This window comes from Nicotiana tabacum, chromosome 2 (assembly GCF_000715075.1).
Source record: "Nicotiana tabacum cultivar K326 chromosome 2, ASM71507v2, whole genome shotgun sequence".
NCBI lineage: Eukaryota > Viridiplantae > Streptophyta > Magnoliopsida > Solanales > Solanaceae > Nicotiana > Nicotiana tabacum.
The window spans coordinates 114,356,530-114,373,962 of NC_134081.1; the positions used below are offsets into that span (position 1 = coordinate 114,356,530).

Genomic DNA, 17,433 nt, shown 5'->3' on the forward strand with positions numbered 1-17,433 from the left:
CCCAACCAACAAAATTTTATCAAATAATCACTTTTCAATTTATGCAATGGATAATCGTTTAAATTGAGAATTTATGGCTTCCAATCACTATATCATGAGTTCCAATACTTAATTCATACTCATATTTCCATAATAAATTCATACATGTATACATAATACTCTCACACCCAAGAATCATACTCCCTCCATTCCAATTTATATGAACCTGTTTGACTGGGCATGGAGTTTAAGAAAAAATGAAGACTTTTGAAATTTGTGGTCCTAAACAAGTCAAAAGGGGGCCAAGAGTATTTCTGTGGTTATAAAAGCTTCTCATTAAGGGTAGAATTGTAAGTTTAAACTAAATTATTTTCAAACTTAGAAAGAGGTCATTCTTTTTGGAACGGACCAAAATGGAAATAGGTTCGCATAAATTGAAACGGATGGAATACTTCTTATGACCTACTTTTAATCCAAATCTCGAAATTGAAAACTAGGGTATGGAACCTTACCTCTTTGATGAAGAACTCGAGGGATTTCTTGTTGGATTTCAAGGCTTGGACAAGAAGTTGATGAACAAGACACTTCATCTACTTCCTCTCTCTAGAACACTCTCACTTCTCTCTAAAATTATCAGATAATTGCTCCAAAATAAGCCCCAAAGCCTATTTATCAAAATGGGGCCAGGTTATGAAAATAAAAAAATTAACCCTCCGAAATCAGGTCCGCGGTCGCATAATGGACCGCAGAATGGGTATGAGGGTCGCAAAATACACCGCAAAATCGATGCCCAGAAATGGGCTTCACTGGACAGGTCTGCGACCATTTTGCGGTCGCATAACTACTTCTGCGATCGCATAATGGTTCTGCGATCGCAGAATTGGTCGCAGAATCGCATTTTTTCAGCCTTTGGTAATTTGGTCATAACTTCTTGTAGGAATGTCCAAATGACGAACGGTTTGAAGATTTAGAAACTAGACCCGAAGATCTTTCAATTTATATTTAGATCATCAAATAACTCCATATATATATATATGTATAGATTCTCGTTCAAAGTTGGGTCTTGTGCGTACCCATTTGAAACTTTAGTCTATCATGAAATTTTCAACTTGACTTGGACTTAGGGATCTTCTTAGACCATAAACCATTCTTAATGCACCCCATACATATATTATCATGATCAATTGATATCATATATAATAATCCTTGTCTACACACAAAATAATACAATTAGCGTACATCAACTTTCTTAATAGCGCTTAATTACTTCGAAATTTTTCGGGGTGTTACATTCTCCCCCACTTAAGAACTTTCGTCCTCGAATGTTTCACAAGTCACTTCTAATAATAGAGTTACCATCCTTTTACCTCCAGCCATTATACATAGGCGTTTATGACTACATGGGTCTTATACTTCCTTTCCAAAATCTCAACTTACTTATGGCCCTTAAAATTTGGCTATCTTTACAAACTCTTAAAAATTTCGGCAGAGTTTCTCCTGTAACTGGGCCTATCCACCTGTCAGATAATCACCAAAATCAACCTATCAAGACATACACAATTTGACAAAGCATCACCATGTATATCAACATCACAAATCTCATCATTACAGGCATTATATTATCAAGAGTGATATCTGGACATGAGCTGCACATATTTAAATCATAACACATAGAAAGTACCTGTCAAATCACAATCATTTGACTATACACTCAAGTGAGAACATTTTATTTCCTTAACACTTTTGGCCCTCAAGGTGGCCTCCTCGACTTATCGACTTCGCCATAACACATTAACAAAGGCAATCTCAACTCCCGGACTTTTCTAACAAGGATAGCAAATAGTTGTTTCTCATAATCCAATTACCCATTAACTTCATCTTCTTAGACATAGACACATGAAATACCGGGTATACGGAGAACAATAAAAGGGAAATATCATACTCATAATTTAGTCTTTTTCCTTCCAGATTTCATAAGGCCTAATGTGACTACACATACTTTACCTTTATTAACAATTCACATAGCATCCTCATAGAGAAAATATTGAGAATAACCCGTTCACTTTCTTCAACTCTAAATATCTACGCCGAACACCCGAACTAAACCTTTGGCGACCTCCAACAATTACTCTACGATGTTCTAGTATGAAAATGACCATAAAATTTTCTATCCAATATATATTTGATCACGGGGTGATGCTTTTTCTTTGACATGTTTGAACCTTCAAATCACTATTTCACCTTATCACGCATGCATACCCGAGGTGATCCCATGTCACTCTATCCCATATAGGCCCGATGACACCACATAATTAAAAATTACTAATTTAGCCTTAGTCCATAAGCCTTGGAATCCAATTTTCAACATCCAAAAACTTCTTTTCAAGACCCGAATTTCACATTTACACACTGTTTAAATTTGAGCAAGTTGTATTAAGCTGTAACCATAACCTCAGATATAATCACACAACATACTATACAACTCGTATATTTGCAACACCATTCCCGATCATAGTAACTACTCAAAACTAACCAAGTACTAGTATTAAACCCCACTTTCCATAAAACCTCATTCCAAAACCTTTATACACTGCCGATGTTATTCTCCCAAATATACCGTAATCAAATTCGATAGAACTCATTCTAGGTCCAATGACCTCATCTCATTAAACCTAACCACTTTATTAACATTCAACCCCAACATTTCTAACCAACTCCTCAAATTTCGTGAAAAGAATAACCATGGGTGCATGTGCTCAATTCCTCAAATACCCTGCTCAATAATATTATAGCATGTAGAGGAAGGAAAGACAATTAAATCAGATATGAGAAACATCACAGAATGAGTACTACAACGATCCGAAACATCACAGAATGAGTACTACAACGATCCGAAACTGCGTGTATCCACCTCTGAATGCCTTCTTGTCTCCTCAATTCAATGCCAATGATCCGAAACTTAAATTCACCCCTTAATGATACTACAACGATCTACTATACTAAGCAACTTCAATCTACAATATCAACATCCAATTGAACCAACATTAGTAACCAATTTCATAGTTTAGGCCATTTAGATAATTTACCAAACACCTAGTGGGCATACATTTATACATTTCTTAACCATAGAAATAGTTCTTCCAACTACCATCATTTACCAACAACTCATCCCACTATCATTCTTTAACAATTTATAATCCTAACATCACATGTGCGACCAACCATTCTCACCCAACCAACAAAATTCCATCAAATAATCACTTTTCAATTTCTACAATGGGTATTCATTTAAATTGAGAATTTATGGCTTCCAATCACTATACCATGAGTTCCAATACTTGATTCATACTCATATTTCCATAATAAATCCATACATGTATACATAATACTCTCACACCCAAGAATCATACTTCTTATGACCTACTTTTAATCAAAATCCCGAAATTGAAAACTAGGGTATGGAACCTTACCTCTTTGATGAAGAACTTAAGGGATTTCTAGTTGGATTTCAAGGCTTGGACAAGAATTTGATGAACAAGACACTTCATCTACTTCCTCTCTCTAGAACACTCTCACTTCTCTCTAAAATCATAAGATAATTTCCCCAAAGTAAGTCCCAAAGCCTATTTATCAAAATAGGGTCGGGTTATGAAAATAAAAAAATTAACCCTCCGAAATCAGGTCTGCGATCGCATAATGGACTGCAGAATGGGTATGCGGGTCACAAAATGCACCACAAAATCGATGCCCGAAAATGGGCTTCACTGGACAGGTCTGCGACCATTTTGCGGTCGCATAACTACTTCTGCGATCGCATAATGATTCTGCGATCGCAGAATTGGTCGCAGAATCGCATTTTTCCAGCCTTTGGTAATTTAGTCATAACTTCTTGTAGGAATGTCCAAATGACGAACGGTTTGAAGCGTTAGAAACTAGACTCGAAGATCTTTCATATGATAGGTAGATCATCAAATAACTCCATATATATATATATATATATATATATATATATATATATATATATATATATATATTCTCGTTCAAAGTTGGGTCTTGTGCGTACCCATTTGAAACTTTAGTCTATCATGAAATTTCCAACTTGACTTGGACTTAGGGCTCTTCTTAGGCCATAAACCATTCTTAATGCACCTCATACATATATTATCATGATCAATTGATATGATTCATATAATAGTCCTTGTCTACACACAAAATAATACAATTAGTGCACATCAACTTTCTTAATAGCGCTTAGTTACTTCAAAATTTTCCGAGGTGTTACAGGTTGGGGGACCCGGGGGCAGAGGAGGAGGAACAGCAGTACCGCCAGTCTTGGATTTTTTCTTATTCTTATTTTTACCAAAAATATTTTTTACGCAAGACCTCTTAATTAATTAACTAATAGCAAATAAATAAAACAAACAAAACTATAATATTAAGACTTAAGAGTTGGAACTAGTTTACCGAATTGACGAACAACTTGTTGAAAATTGATTATCGTTAAAGACTTAAAGACTTCAATTCACCAACTTCACAATTCTTTCACAAATTGTAACAACCTCAATATTTTTATACTATTTTTTGGAATAAAGTAAACAATAGTAGCAAGTATAGAAGAAAATTATAAAGAGATTGTGATGATTTTGTAAGAAAAATGAAAGAATAAGAGGATATTTATAGTTGAAAATAGGGAAAAAAATTTAATTATAAAAAGTTTGAGGTTAAAACAAAGTTAGGGGGTTAAATGGCTATTTTTTAAATAGCCAACGACTATTTTTTAAAGCCCAACAACTCTTTTTTTAAATAGCCAAACGGCTATTTTTTTTAAAAAATTTTTTACATTGGGCCCGTTTGACCTGCCAAGGGACCGGTCCGGTCCCTTTTCGGGCCAAACGGTCCCGATCCTAACTGTTCCTACTCGAGAACCAACCCACGAGATCAGCCCAAGCCCACCTCTAGCAGTCCTACCGGTCCCGGCCCTTAATCTCAACACATAGATATCACGCGTTTAATATAGCAAGGAAAGTTTGATAAATAGAGAGCTCTTTTCATTTTTCACACCATAATGCTAGACTGCTAGCCACAACGTTGGCTAAAATAAAGCTAAAAGCCAGAACCTACTTTTTCAATTGGTAATGTGTCTACCAATGTAGTTACAGGACAACAATAACAACGCATCAATCCCACTCGGGATCGATTATAAAAAGTTTATCCGTGTTACTTCCTTTAAACCCATCTCAATCCAACATTTGAAAAAATCTAGGCTCTAACACTAGAAATTTTCTATATTTTCTACTTGATTCTCAAGACGTCTAAGAAAAAGTCAAAAACCAATAGATCTACAATAATGATAACAAAGTTAAAAAATTAAACAAACCAGACTGAAACTGGAGCTTCAAGGCAAGACAAGAATTGGCCAAAACGTTCATTTTAAGGGAGCTATAGCCCTCAAAACTCCCTCTTCCACTTTACCTAACCTGGTTAGCCATAAGTTTTAATTCCTAACAGCACTCTTGTTCCAGCGGCGCATTTGGTTAACCAAATCAGTATTCAGTTGGTTGAAGTAAAAAGCAAGCAAGAATTCGTTCCTCCAAACCCAAATGAGTTTGATAAAGCAGCTTTAATGGTCATCTTCTTTGAAGTAGTCAAAGGCAAGAAACCTCCATTGAATACTGGATCTGGTTCAGAAAGGTTTAGCGTCAAAGGCCCGATGCCCTGCAAATAACATCAAAGCGATTAGCAGCTCAGTCGTGAAATAGAAAATATTACAGTTACCTCATCAAGTCTAGAAAGAAGCATAACGCTGGCAATAGTTAATGCATGTATCTACTGCCTTGACCTTTATCCCAATTTTGTTTTTTTGATAAGGTAAATTTTATTCATCAGGTACCAAGGTGGTACAAAAAAGTACAAAGAGCATCCCTGAAACAGTAATCATCCCCTCAGCCCTCCTAACAAATCCAAAAATCCAAAAAATCCAATTTAACTAGCACTTTTTGTCATCTAGATTATACCTTGCAGGTAAAAATCCAAAGTTCAATAGATTTACAGTATAATAACCAAAGATCACTTCCTGACCGTTTCCGTGTTCTGTACAAACTTGTCACTGGAACATTTGAAGCCTCAATAAAAGTAATTCTCACATTAAATAATCATGAAATACATTTGTTTAATCACTTTTTCTTTTTGAAAAGACCTTTAGTTTATTGTCTGTTGGTATCACTTTTCTTGTTAAATATTACATGGATGCTGAACATGAAGGCATGAAAGGAAATAGGTTGGTAAAACCAAGAAAGAGTCAGCATAAGTAAAGATATCGCCTGCCCATCACAATAGTATCAACTCATTCTACAATTTGTTAACTTATCCACTTTGCTAAGCTCCCAGGGTAAGGTGATCATTCAGCTGAAGACCTCTTCTCAAAGATGCTCATTGTAATGCCCAAATGAACTTTTTACGTGCAAGTGCAACAACTCCTAAACAACCAGTACATTTGACCTTTACCCAAGAAAAAGAAGAGTACATTTGACATAAGTCAATGATCTATTTGAATTCTAACTCCACATTGAAGTGCTTATAGTCAAATGGCCGAAGAAGATCATAATTCCACAATTTTATCTTCTGTGTATTAGCAAGAACAACATTATAGCCTTGAATTCCAAAAAGTTCCCAAGCCAAGGGGTGAAAGGAAGTTCATGTTAAACGGTCTTCTAATAAACATTCAGCATTATAACATGCAATGGACCGAACAGAAGTGTTTCAGGAAATTACAAATCAAATGTACTCAAGTATATTAGACATTATCCAGCGGAAATATAGATATTGTACAGACTACTTATAAGGCCATATACAAAAAGATCTTCATGGGATAAACTTCCAAAATAAAACAAAATTCAGGCATGTAAGCGGACATTTGATCGAGTATGAAGCATCTAAATAAGGAATTCCAATCATTAAATGTTAAGGCTTGTGTGATTAGATCTTGTGTACTATAAATGAAAGCATCATCTTACGTGGTGTATTGCCAAGACAGTAAAAATTGCTTCAACAGCTCCAGCGGCTCCAAGGAGATGACCAATGGCACCCTGATATTTTGGGTAAGAGTTCAGCAGAGTTCATAGAGAAGGGGGAAAAATACATGCTATTTATGACAGAAAGGATAATGCTAGTATCCACTAATAACCACAAAGTAAATGCAGAAAAATTCAACAAGATGATAATACGCTGAAAGCGCAAGAACAGGTCTTTTCTGATGCAGAAAAGACATGACTATAGGTTTCCAAGAGACGAAGTCTCCTTCAGCTTTGGCTCATAGGAGAACTGGGATGTCTTATTATACTCTATTCTAATCACAGTTCGGACTTGGTTGAACACCCCAACTATGATTACCTTCGTAGAGGACAAGGACAGAGCCCCTGATGTAGCATGATCAGAGAAGACATGTTTTATTGCATTTGCTTCTGCTGCATCACCTGAGCAAGATATTTCAGCAACATATACAAAAATGTCAAATTTCTGTTTTCCATTGAGGGCAAAAATTTTGAAATCATTACAGAGGTTCTTCACATTTGCAAAATGATTACCAAGGGGTGTAGATGTAGCATGAGCATTTATGTAATCCACTTGACTAGGATGAAGACCAGACTGCCGAGGACATGAAGAAAAGAAAGAAGTGTTAGGTAAAAAACATCTACATATAGAAAGTGATAAATTAGAACATTAACTTTCTAATAAATTAGAGGCACGGTGGTCTTTCCTCTAAGTTGCATGAATAACAGACAAGTCTGCTCTACTTTCTGAGACTGTATACAACGCTATGAGTTTCTGTATTTCAATTAGATCCTCCATATAGGTCTCAGGATTGATAGGTCAAGTATGTTCAAGTCACAAAAGATATTAAGTTCTGTAACACCATTACCTGTCAAACGAGTGATATCTTAAAACAAAAAGCACAATGCTCAACCAACTAGATAAATAAGAGCTAAAAGGAGCAATTTTTACTTCTTTTTTTTAAAGTTATAAGGATGTTGAACGTGAAGGCAAAAGGAAGCAGGTTGTTTAAAACTAGGAAAGAGTCAGCATAAGCACAGATTTCTCTTGTCCATCACACATATCAACTCATTCCACAACTTGTTGGCTTATCCATTTTGCTAAGCTCCCCGTGTAAGGTGATCATTCAGCTGATGACCTCTTTTCATAAGATGCTCATTGTAATGCCCTAATGGACTGTTAACTTACAACAACTCCGAATTTACTTACATTACCAGTGTATTTGAGCTTTAACCAGGAAAGAAAAGTATATTTAACATAGATCGAGGAATATACTTGTAACAATCACTTTCTATTCATTCTATTAATTGTAATTGGCCCAAATTTATCTCATGCAAGAGAGAAGCTAAAGGCTGATATAGTTACTCCCTCAGTTTGAATTCATGTGAAACAGTTCAACTAACACAGATATTAAGTTGTTAATTTGACATGTAAGTGTTACAAGTGGCAGCAAATGTATATTACCACAGCTAATAAAGAGTTGATTTAATGTAGTAACATTGTGATGAAGTAATATCCAATTGCTTAATGAACTTGAATTCTTGAAACATGTGAAAGTTTTATAGAATGTCTCAGTCTATTGGCTACTTTTACTTCTTCTTTCGGCTACTGAATATTTTGTATGTACAACTGTTATTGATGCAGGATCATATCAAACCATTAGCTTATTCCACGCAATAGCAATTGACTAACTGGATTTGCTGCATCATCTTTGGCTATGTTTGGCAACTACTCAAATCGAGATACACTGGGAGCAACCTCAAACCTATTTAGTAATCCTAGTCTTCCAATAAGAGAGGAGCATTTTCATAAAGTTGTTTATGTTGATTTTGTCATGGATAGTGAGAATAGAGGAAATTGATGTGGACAACTAGGAAATTGGTAGAGGCAATGCTGAATACTTATAGTACGGAAGAACTAAGGAAGATGAGAAAGAAAGGAATCTGTCATTTCAACTGCTTGACTGATAACCTTTGAACAAAAAGATGCAGAAAGAGGTTAAAGTATTGTCTACAGAAACTGAGAAACTCAGAGAATGAATGTTAATCTGATTTTAAGAACTACAGGAGATATTTGTATGTCATGAATAGTGGCAAACTCGGGGGCAATTCGAAGTCATTTACCCTTACACGCAATGGATTATAATTTAGTGGGACCAAGAAATGACAGGTCAACATAAATATCACCTGCTTCAAAGCACGTGTCATAGCTAAAACTGCACCTCTTCCACCAATATTTGGTTGTGTAATGTGATGTGCATCACCTAAGCAAAATAAATAGGTAATATACAATTACAAGCAGACCATAATGCAGGGATGAATGAAAGGAGATCAGATTTACATGTGAATATAACCAAACTATACCTGATGTTCCATAGCCACACAGCTCTGCGTATATTTTAGCTCCTCGTTTTTTTGCATGCTCCAGTTCCTTGGGACATCACCCCACATGTAAGATGAGAAATAGTCGAAATGATGCTAACGAGCAAAACTAATAAACAGAACGAGGGAGTGGATTAACTTCAGTGATCTATATATCAGAGATGATTGAAAGATCAACCTAATAGCCAAGGAGGTTTTTCATGGTTATAACTTTAGGGTGGGGCAACAACCCAACCACTGTATTGTGAGGGGATAACCCCCTCATTACTATCTGAAATTCCAAACAGCCAAACTCACCTCTAACACCATGACACCAGAACCCTCACCTATCCTGCACTTCAAAATGAGGATGAAATACGAAGGTGAGTCAGAATCAGTTCAGATATAAGGATGCACATTACCTTCTTGAAAGTATGGATATTACTTACACAAATCCATCACGACCACAATCAAATGGCCTGGAGGCTTCCTGTGGTGTTGAATTATACTTGGTAGTCAATGCTCTTAACCTAAATTAAAAATGGAAATGTATACAGCAAAAAGATAAATAAAACACGGAGATGATGTGCTAGGGTTTTTAAATAGAGAGCCACAACATCCATAATCAAAGTGGGCCTTAATAGAGACGAAGAGGTTTGTAAATACATAGCATAATAATACCATAGACCAACATTTTAGGTGTACCTACAAAATCCAGCGATAGATAAAGCATCAATGCTGGCTTCTGTCCCCCCTGCAACCATCACATCTGCATCTCCAAATTGAATCATCCTGGCAGCATCACCAACTGAATGAGCTCCAGTGGCACAAGCTGTCACTGCAGCATGGTTTGGTCCCTATTCAAATTCAAGAATAAAATAGGCATTATTCTTTAGCACATTGTGTGTACACTTGGATCTAGCACCAAGAAAAAGGCAAGAAAAAAGAGGAGGTTCAGTCAGTTGCATAACCCTTTAAGCGTATGCATAAGCAACAAAAAGTTACCCCAAAAAATGCAGACCATTAAAGTAGCTACTAAAACTGAAGCATGCATGTCATGCTGCAGTGACAGCTTGTGCCACAAGATCGCACTTGAACACCATGAATTAGGAAATTGGATGCAAAAAAGAGAGAAGTGTCCCTTGTCAACAGATATGCAACAGCATTCTCATGATATTATCCTACATAGCTTTCGGAAGTTTCAAGATATCAAATTCATTAAACAAATCAAATTTAACCTTTAATATGACATTTCAATCAACCTTACTTTTCGACAAAGAATATAACACAGAAGTTCAATTAATTTTGTATCCAGTCTGATGGAGTATCTGCTTCTTTTTCTCTTTGTAGACCACATTTTTCTGTTATCTCAGTTATCAGTTGAGATTAAAATAATCACATAACAGTTGGTCCAAGCATAAAGCAATAAGATGGAAAACAATAAACTAGATCTGAATTCCTGATCATCAAGCTTCACAAATACTTTGGAATTATAAAACTTCCATACATTTCCACAAGACGAATTACTACTACATACATACCTGAAAACCATACTTCATGCTTACATGACCAGAAGCCATGTTGATCAATATCCGTGGGATGAAAAATGGACTAAGACGGCGTACATTCTGGTATCAGAAAGTAGATTGTCAGTAGTAATTGCACTACCTCTGTATATTGATGGTTCATTTCCAGCAATTTAGTAGCAGCTACCACTAGGAAATGACAACAAAGGAATACATGCATTTTCCTTGTTTGACGGGGATTGCCTCATATTTCACCATCACTCAGCAAGATAAAGTGATTAACCAACCTTTTCACAGATCATTCTTGATGCTTCCAATATGTCACTGATACTTCCAGTTCCAGCACCTAAGGAGACTCCCTGAGGTAGTTCCTCTTAGATACCAATGAAATGCAACAAGAATTGACATTCTGACATCAAGAAAATAGTAGGTTATACCGTCTGTTCCTTCTCATCCTGCTCAGTAGGCATCCAATTAGCATCTTTAAGAGCTTCATCTGCAGCAGACAGTGCATATCCTATAAATCTTGCAATTGATCTATGCTCCTGGCAGAAATAGATATCACAAGGCAATTATGGGACCACAGTGAGGTGTTATGCAAAAGCAGTTTTAGGAGAAAAATCTGATTGCTAATAGTGCCAACATAGTGTAATATATCATAAATCTTAGCATCCTTACTTCATTTGTATGTTGCCCACAATAGAAAAATTTAATCTCAAATGATTTTTTTTCCATCTACAACCACTGCTATTTCCTAATATACCAATTACCAAAAAAGAATAATGACTACTCTTGATGCTTTATGTAAAGCATGCATCACCAAAATATATAACGTGCCACACAGTGCATCAATACCTACTAGTGATACTAAAATGCTCTATCTGTGATATAGATTGAGGGCAAGTGGACAACAACATTTAATTGAATGTATCATTCTATAAATCTTTTATATCGTGAGACAAAAGTAATTTTAGAATCTACTTGTAATATGCTGCGAAAATTTTAATTTTGTTTCATGTGCTCGTCTTCCAAGCCAAATATGCTCGAAATAAGATACATTTTATAATTTGCATTTCTAAAAAGAAGGCTTTTGTTTTTCTTCTTATCTGAAAAGGCTGATCTAAAACAAGTCATGTATCACATGTAAGTTGTAAAACAATCCCGAATTCTTTTTAGTATGAATGAGATATTCTGTTGGATATAGGCAGTAGGTTGGGAATTTAACAAAGCTATGATAGCAGAGGTCGCTAGGAGTAAGGGTGGTAGGGCAGGGGTGAGGCACAAGGTACGGGGCAAGATAGAGGAAGCAGACGGGCTAAAGATTTGGAGGAATAATGAGTTTATAACAAGTGGCATTTTACATTTTCAGTAGAAGATTTTGTTATATAACATTTCTATACATTCAACTATGATTAACATAGTGACTGAAGGTTGGGAGGTACCTTAGAATTTAGCCACAGCTGCTCATCGAATTCACCTGAGCTAGAACCGCAGGGCACAATTGCAGCAACTTTGGATGTCAATTGATCAAATGTATACGACTTAACTTCAGGGTCAAAACCGTTCATCTTCAAATCATCAGGGGATATTGCTCTTACACCACATTCCCCTTCTGTTAACCTCTTCCATGTGGTTTTCACACCACATCCAAGAGGAGTCACCATCCCTAGACCTGAAAACAAAACCACCAACCAAACATTCAAGCTTTATAAACACCTGTTGCACCATAAGTCTTTGCAGAATCATCATAGAAATTCACAAATTCCGCACAATCAGACTAAAAATATAATATGGAAATCTGAACCATACGGCTAGAGATGATATCACTTTGAGGATATACAAGGTTATGCTATCCAGACACAGCATGCTTATTCTGCCACTCGGCCGTTCTAATCTTGTTGTGATTGTTACTTATATTTTATTGTATCGTATCATTAAATCCGCCGTGACGTGACAAGGGAAAGTGCCATTATGTAATGACCAATTTGATGTGGTAGCGTTGTTACCTTACTTTTTTCTCTCATCTTGCACTTCCTTATTAGTAATAATCCTATTTTATCCTTTACCCTACCTTTTTATATAATAATTTTACCTCGTATCCTTTTTTTTGTAATATTGCAAGTTCATTTTTTATATTGATGTATGTGATATCACAGAATGACGACAAACGATACAATCTATTCCAACATTGTATTTATAAAAACAATACAATACATTATAGTAAAATACAATACGATACATTATGAAATGACATGTAATAACCATCTAAACAAGCTGTAAAATCATGGTTCTTGTACGAAGTTTTTATATAATCAATGTAATTTTAACTGGTTATAATAGATTATTCACTTTGTTTTCTAGATTACTTAACCAGACTTACTAAAGGCAGCTACTTGCAAGTCAGCTTAGCGTGAGGGTGTTAAAAAACGAACGATTTTGTACAAGACAACAAAATATTCAATTAAAACCCATTTTGTTCATTTGAATTTATTGAAATTAAACCATTTTTGAAGTCGAAACGAAGCAAAAAAGGAGAAACCTGCAATCTTATACACGTAACCGAGTAAAAGAAAGAGTTGAGGAATAGCGTTTTTTTGTATGATTACCAGTAACAACAACTCTGCGAAGAGGGTAAGCAGGAGGAGGATGGTTAAAGGAAGTCGATGAGCTGAACCGATGGAAGTGAACTCGGGTCGGAATGAGGCCTAACCATTTTCTTCCTCTCATTGCTTTTCTCAAACTTGAGAAGCTCGTTTGGTGAAGGAATACTATTTACATCCCGCTCTATTCCTACTTCTCTCTCTCAGTTTACAATTTTCTACTTTTCTTGGACTAGCCAATTTCGGCTCACACAAATTCATAAACTAGGAGCAATTTGGGGGAAAGTACATTTTGTTAGCAATATATTATATTATGTATGTTTATTTAGTACTCCGTTGTAAATAAGCTTCCTGAAGAAGTTTATCCATATGAGACTCCGCCATAAATATATTTATCCTTTCGGTACTCCGTTATGGATAAATATTACTCATGATAGAAGATTATTTATATCTGGTACAACAGTTTAGAGCAGCAGCTTACACAGCAGCTTGCAGCAGCAGCTTACACAACAGCTTGCAGTAGCAGCTTACACAGCAGCTTGTAGTAGCAGCTTGCACAACAGCTTGCAGTAGCAGCTTACACAGCAGCTTGCTTTCTTCTATAAATAGAGGAGAATTCAGTTCATTATGTACATAAGTTTGAAGTTTGAATAATATATCAGTTTCTCTCTATACTTGTCTTTACTTTACAGTCTTTATTTTATAACACGTTATCAGCACGAGACTCTGCCATCTCGAGCAAATACTTTGAAAGTATAAGAGGTACGAACTTTCTTTTTCTAAATAATGTCAAATCTTTCTAAACTTGAGTTTATAGCCCTGGATATATCGGGCAAAAGCTACATGTCTTGGGTGCTTGATGCCGAAATTCATCTTGATGCGATGGCTCTGGCAGACACCATCAAAGATAAAAATCAGGCATCAAACCAAGACCGTGCCAAAGCAATGATATTCCTACGCCATCACCTTGATGAGGGCCTGAAAATGGAATATCTTACTGTTAAAGATCCAGTCATACTGTGGAGTAATTTGAAAGATAGATATGACCACCTGAAGATGGTCGTTCTTCCACAGGCACGTTATGATTGGACTCATCTAAGGTTACAAGATTTTAAATCTATCAGTGAGTATAATTCTGCTATGTTCAGAATTATTTCCCAATTGAAACTATGTGGTGATAATATTACTGATCATGATATGTTGGAGAAAACTTTCACCACTTTTCATGCCTCGAATATGCTCCTACAGCAGCAATATCGAGAGATGGGATTTAAAAAGTATTCTGAACTTATCTCACATCTTCTTGTAGCCGAGCAACATAATGGGCTATTAATGAAAAACCATGAAAGTCGACCTACTAGTTCTTGTCCATTCCCTGAAGTGAATGAGACGAACTTCCACCAAGCTAAGCGTGGAAGAGGACGTGGCCCCAGTCGTGGTCATGGCCATGGTCGGGGAGGAAACTCTAATCGTGGTAAAAATAATGCACCAAAGAACCCTCCTCACCACCAGCAGCGGAAAAGGAAGGAGCAAAAACATGAAGCTGTGCAAGCAGCAAAGCCAGAAAATGCATGCTATAGATGTGGAGGAAAAGGGCACTGGTCACGTACATGCCGTACGCCAAAGCACCTGGTTGAGCTATATCAAGCTTCCCTGAAGAAGACAGAGAAAAATGCTGAAGCAAATTTTATTTCTGAAGATAATTTAGACTTCATGCATTTGGATGTAGCTGATTACTTTGTACTCCCAGAAGGAGAAACAAGTCATGTGATCGGTAGTGAATCTGTAGATATGTAAATATTTTAATTTTTGTTATTTGTAGTAGATAGTATGGTTATGTAATTGTTGTACATAAATAAAAGTTATGCTTTGATAATAATATTTACTATCATATTTATTTTGTTTATGTCATTTTGAAGAATATGGATAATCCTCAAATTATGTTTGGATCAAAGACCAATTATGAAGATATTTGTGTAGTTGATAGTGGAACAACTCATGCCATATTCAAAGATCAGAAATACTTTTCTTATTTGCATAAGGAAAAAAACAAATGTTTCTACAATTTCTGGTAATATAAGTTTGATTGAAGGCTCCGGAAGAGCTATTGTATTTCTGTCTAAGGGAACAAAACTTATTATCGACAATGCATTGTACTCCTCCAAGTCCCGAAGAAACTTGTTGAGTTTTATAGATATCCGCCGAAATGGGTATCATGTTGAGACAATAGATGAAATGAATGTGGAATATCTTTGTATTACAAAGAATATTTCTGGCCAGAAATGCATTGTAGAAAAGTTATCAACTTTATCTTCTGGCTTATATTATTCAAAGATTAGTACAGTTGAAGCACACTCTATCGTAAACCAGAAGTTTACTGATTCAAATACTTTTGTGCTTTGGCATGGCCGTTTGGGCCATCCTGGATCAATAATGATGAGACGAATTACTGAAAATTCGAGTGGGCATCCATTAAAGAACCTGAAGATTCTTACAAATAATGAATTTCCTTGTGATGCTTGTTATCAAGGCAAAATGATCACTAGACCATCACCAATGAAGGTTGGCATTGAGTCCCCTACCTTTTTAGAACGTATACATGGGGATATATGTGGACCTATTCACCCACCAAGTGGGTCGTTTAGATATTTTATGGTCCTAATAGATGCATCTTCAAGATGGTCTCATGTGTGCCTATTATCATCTCGCAACCTAGCGTTTGCAAAGTTATTAGCCCAAATAATTCGATTAAGGGCACAATTCCCAGATTATCCTATAAAGGCTATTCGCCTTGATAATGCTGGAGAATTCTCATCTCAAACTTTTGATGATTACTGTCTATCAGTTGGAATAAAAGTTGAACATCCTGTAGCTTATGTTCATACTCAAAATGGCCTTGCAGAGTCATTCATTAAACGGCTGCAATTGATAGCAAGACCACTACTTATGAAAATAAAATTGCCCACTACTGTTTGGGGCCATGCTATCTTGCACGCAACATCACTTATCCGTCTCAGACCAACACATTATAATAAATATTCTTCGTCACAATTAGCTTTTGGTCATGAACCAAATATTGCCCATCTACGAATTTTTGGATGTGCTGTATATGTGCCAGTAGCACCACCACAGCGCAGTAAGATGGGCCCCCAAAGAAGGTTAGGAATATATATTGGGTTTGAATCACCCTCTATTATTCGCTATCTTGAACCATTGATGGGAGATTTATTTACTGTCCGATTTGCAGATTGTCGATTTGATGAAACAAATTTCCCACAATTAGGGGGAGAGAAAAAGGGAATCAAAAGAGAAATTGTGTAGAAAGTTTCATCATTATCTCACTTTGATCCACGTACCCCTATATGTAATCAGGAGGTCCAGAAGATCATCCATTTACAGAATATAGCAAATCAAATGCCAGACTCATTTACTGATTTGAAAAGGATAACTAAGTCACATATCCCTGCAGAGAATGTGCCTATCCGAATTGATGTCCCAGCAGGACCATCTATTAGCATGAGAGCTAGTGAACCTAAAGCACGCCTGAAGCATGGTAGGCCTATGGGTTCTAAGGATCGAAATCCTAGAAAAAGAAAATCGACAAATGATCAAAATGATATTATGAAGGGATCTCCTGAAGAGACCCAAGATCTGATTAGTTATGAGATTCCTGAAGAAATCAATAAACCCGAGACTCAAGTGAGCGAGGAACTTTTAATAAGTTCTACTGGTGATGAGATTAATTTAAATCGATCTGAAATAGTGGTGGATAATATTTTTGCATATAATGTTGCACTTAACATTATGCAAGATAGTGAAGATTTTGAACCCCGATATGTCGAAGAATGTCAACAAAGATCTGATTGGCCAAAATGGCAAGGGGCAATTCAATCAGAATTGAACGCACTTGCTAAAAGA

General features: G+C 36.1%; 1 protein-coding gene across 1 annotated transcript; it reads right to left on the reverse strand.

Annotated features, from left to right (window-relative positions):
* Positions 1-5,024: 5,024 nt before the first annotated feature.
* Positions 5,025-13,792, reverse strand: LOC107821128 (3-oxoacyl-[acyl-carrier-protein] synthase, mitochondrial). The gene is made up of 14 exons (XM_016647535.2): positions 13,522-13,792; positions 12,358-12,587; positions 11,353-11,460; positions 11,203-11,274; positions 10,931-11,017; positions 10,095-10,246; positions 9,839-9,919; positions 9,708-9,741; positions 9,393-9,459; positions 9,216-9,292; positions 7,563-7,623; positions 7,369-7,451; positions 6,993-7,064; positions 5,025-5,694 (listed from the first exon to the last, which is right to left on the reverse strand). The coding sequence occupies exons 1-14, from the start codon at positions 13,640-13,642 to the stop codon at positions 5,530-5,532; spliced, it is 1,410 nt and encodes a 469-aa protein (XP_016503021.1). The 5' UTR covers positions 13,643-13,792; the 3' UTR covers positions 5,025-5,529.
* Positions 13,793-17,433: the final 3,641 nt, after the last annotated feature.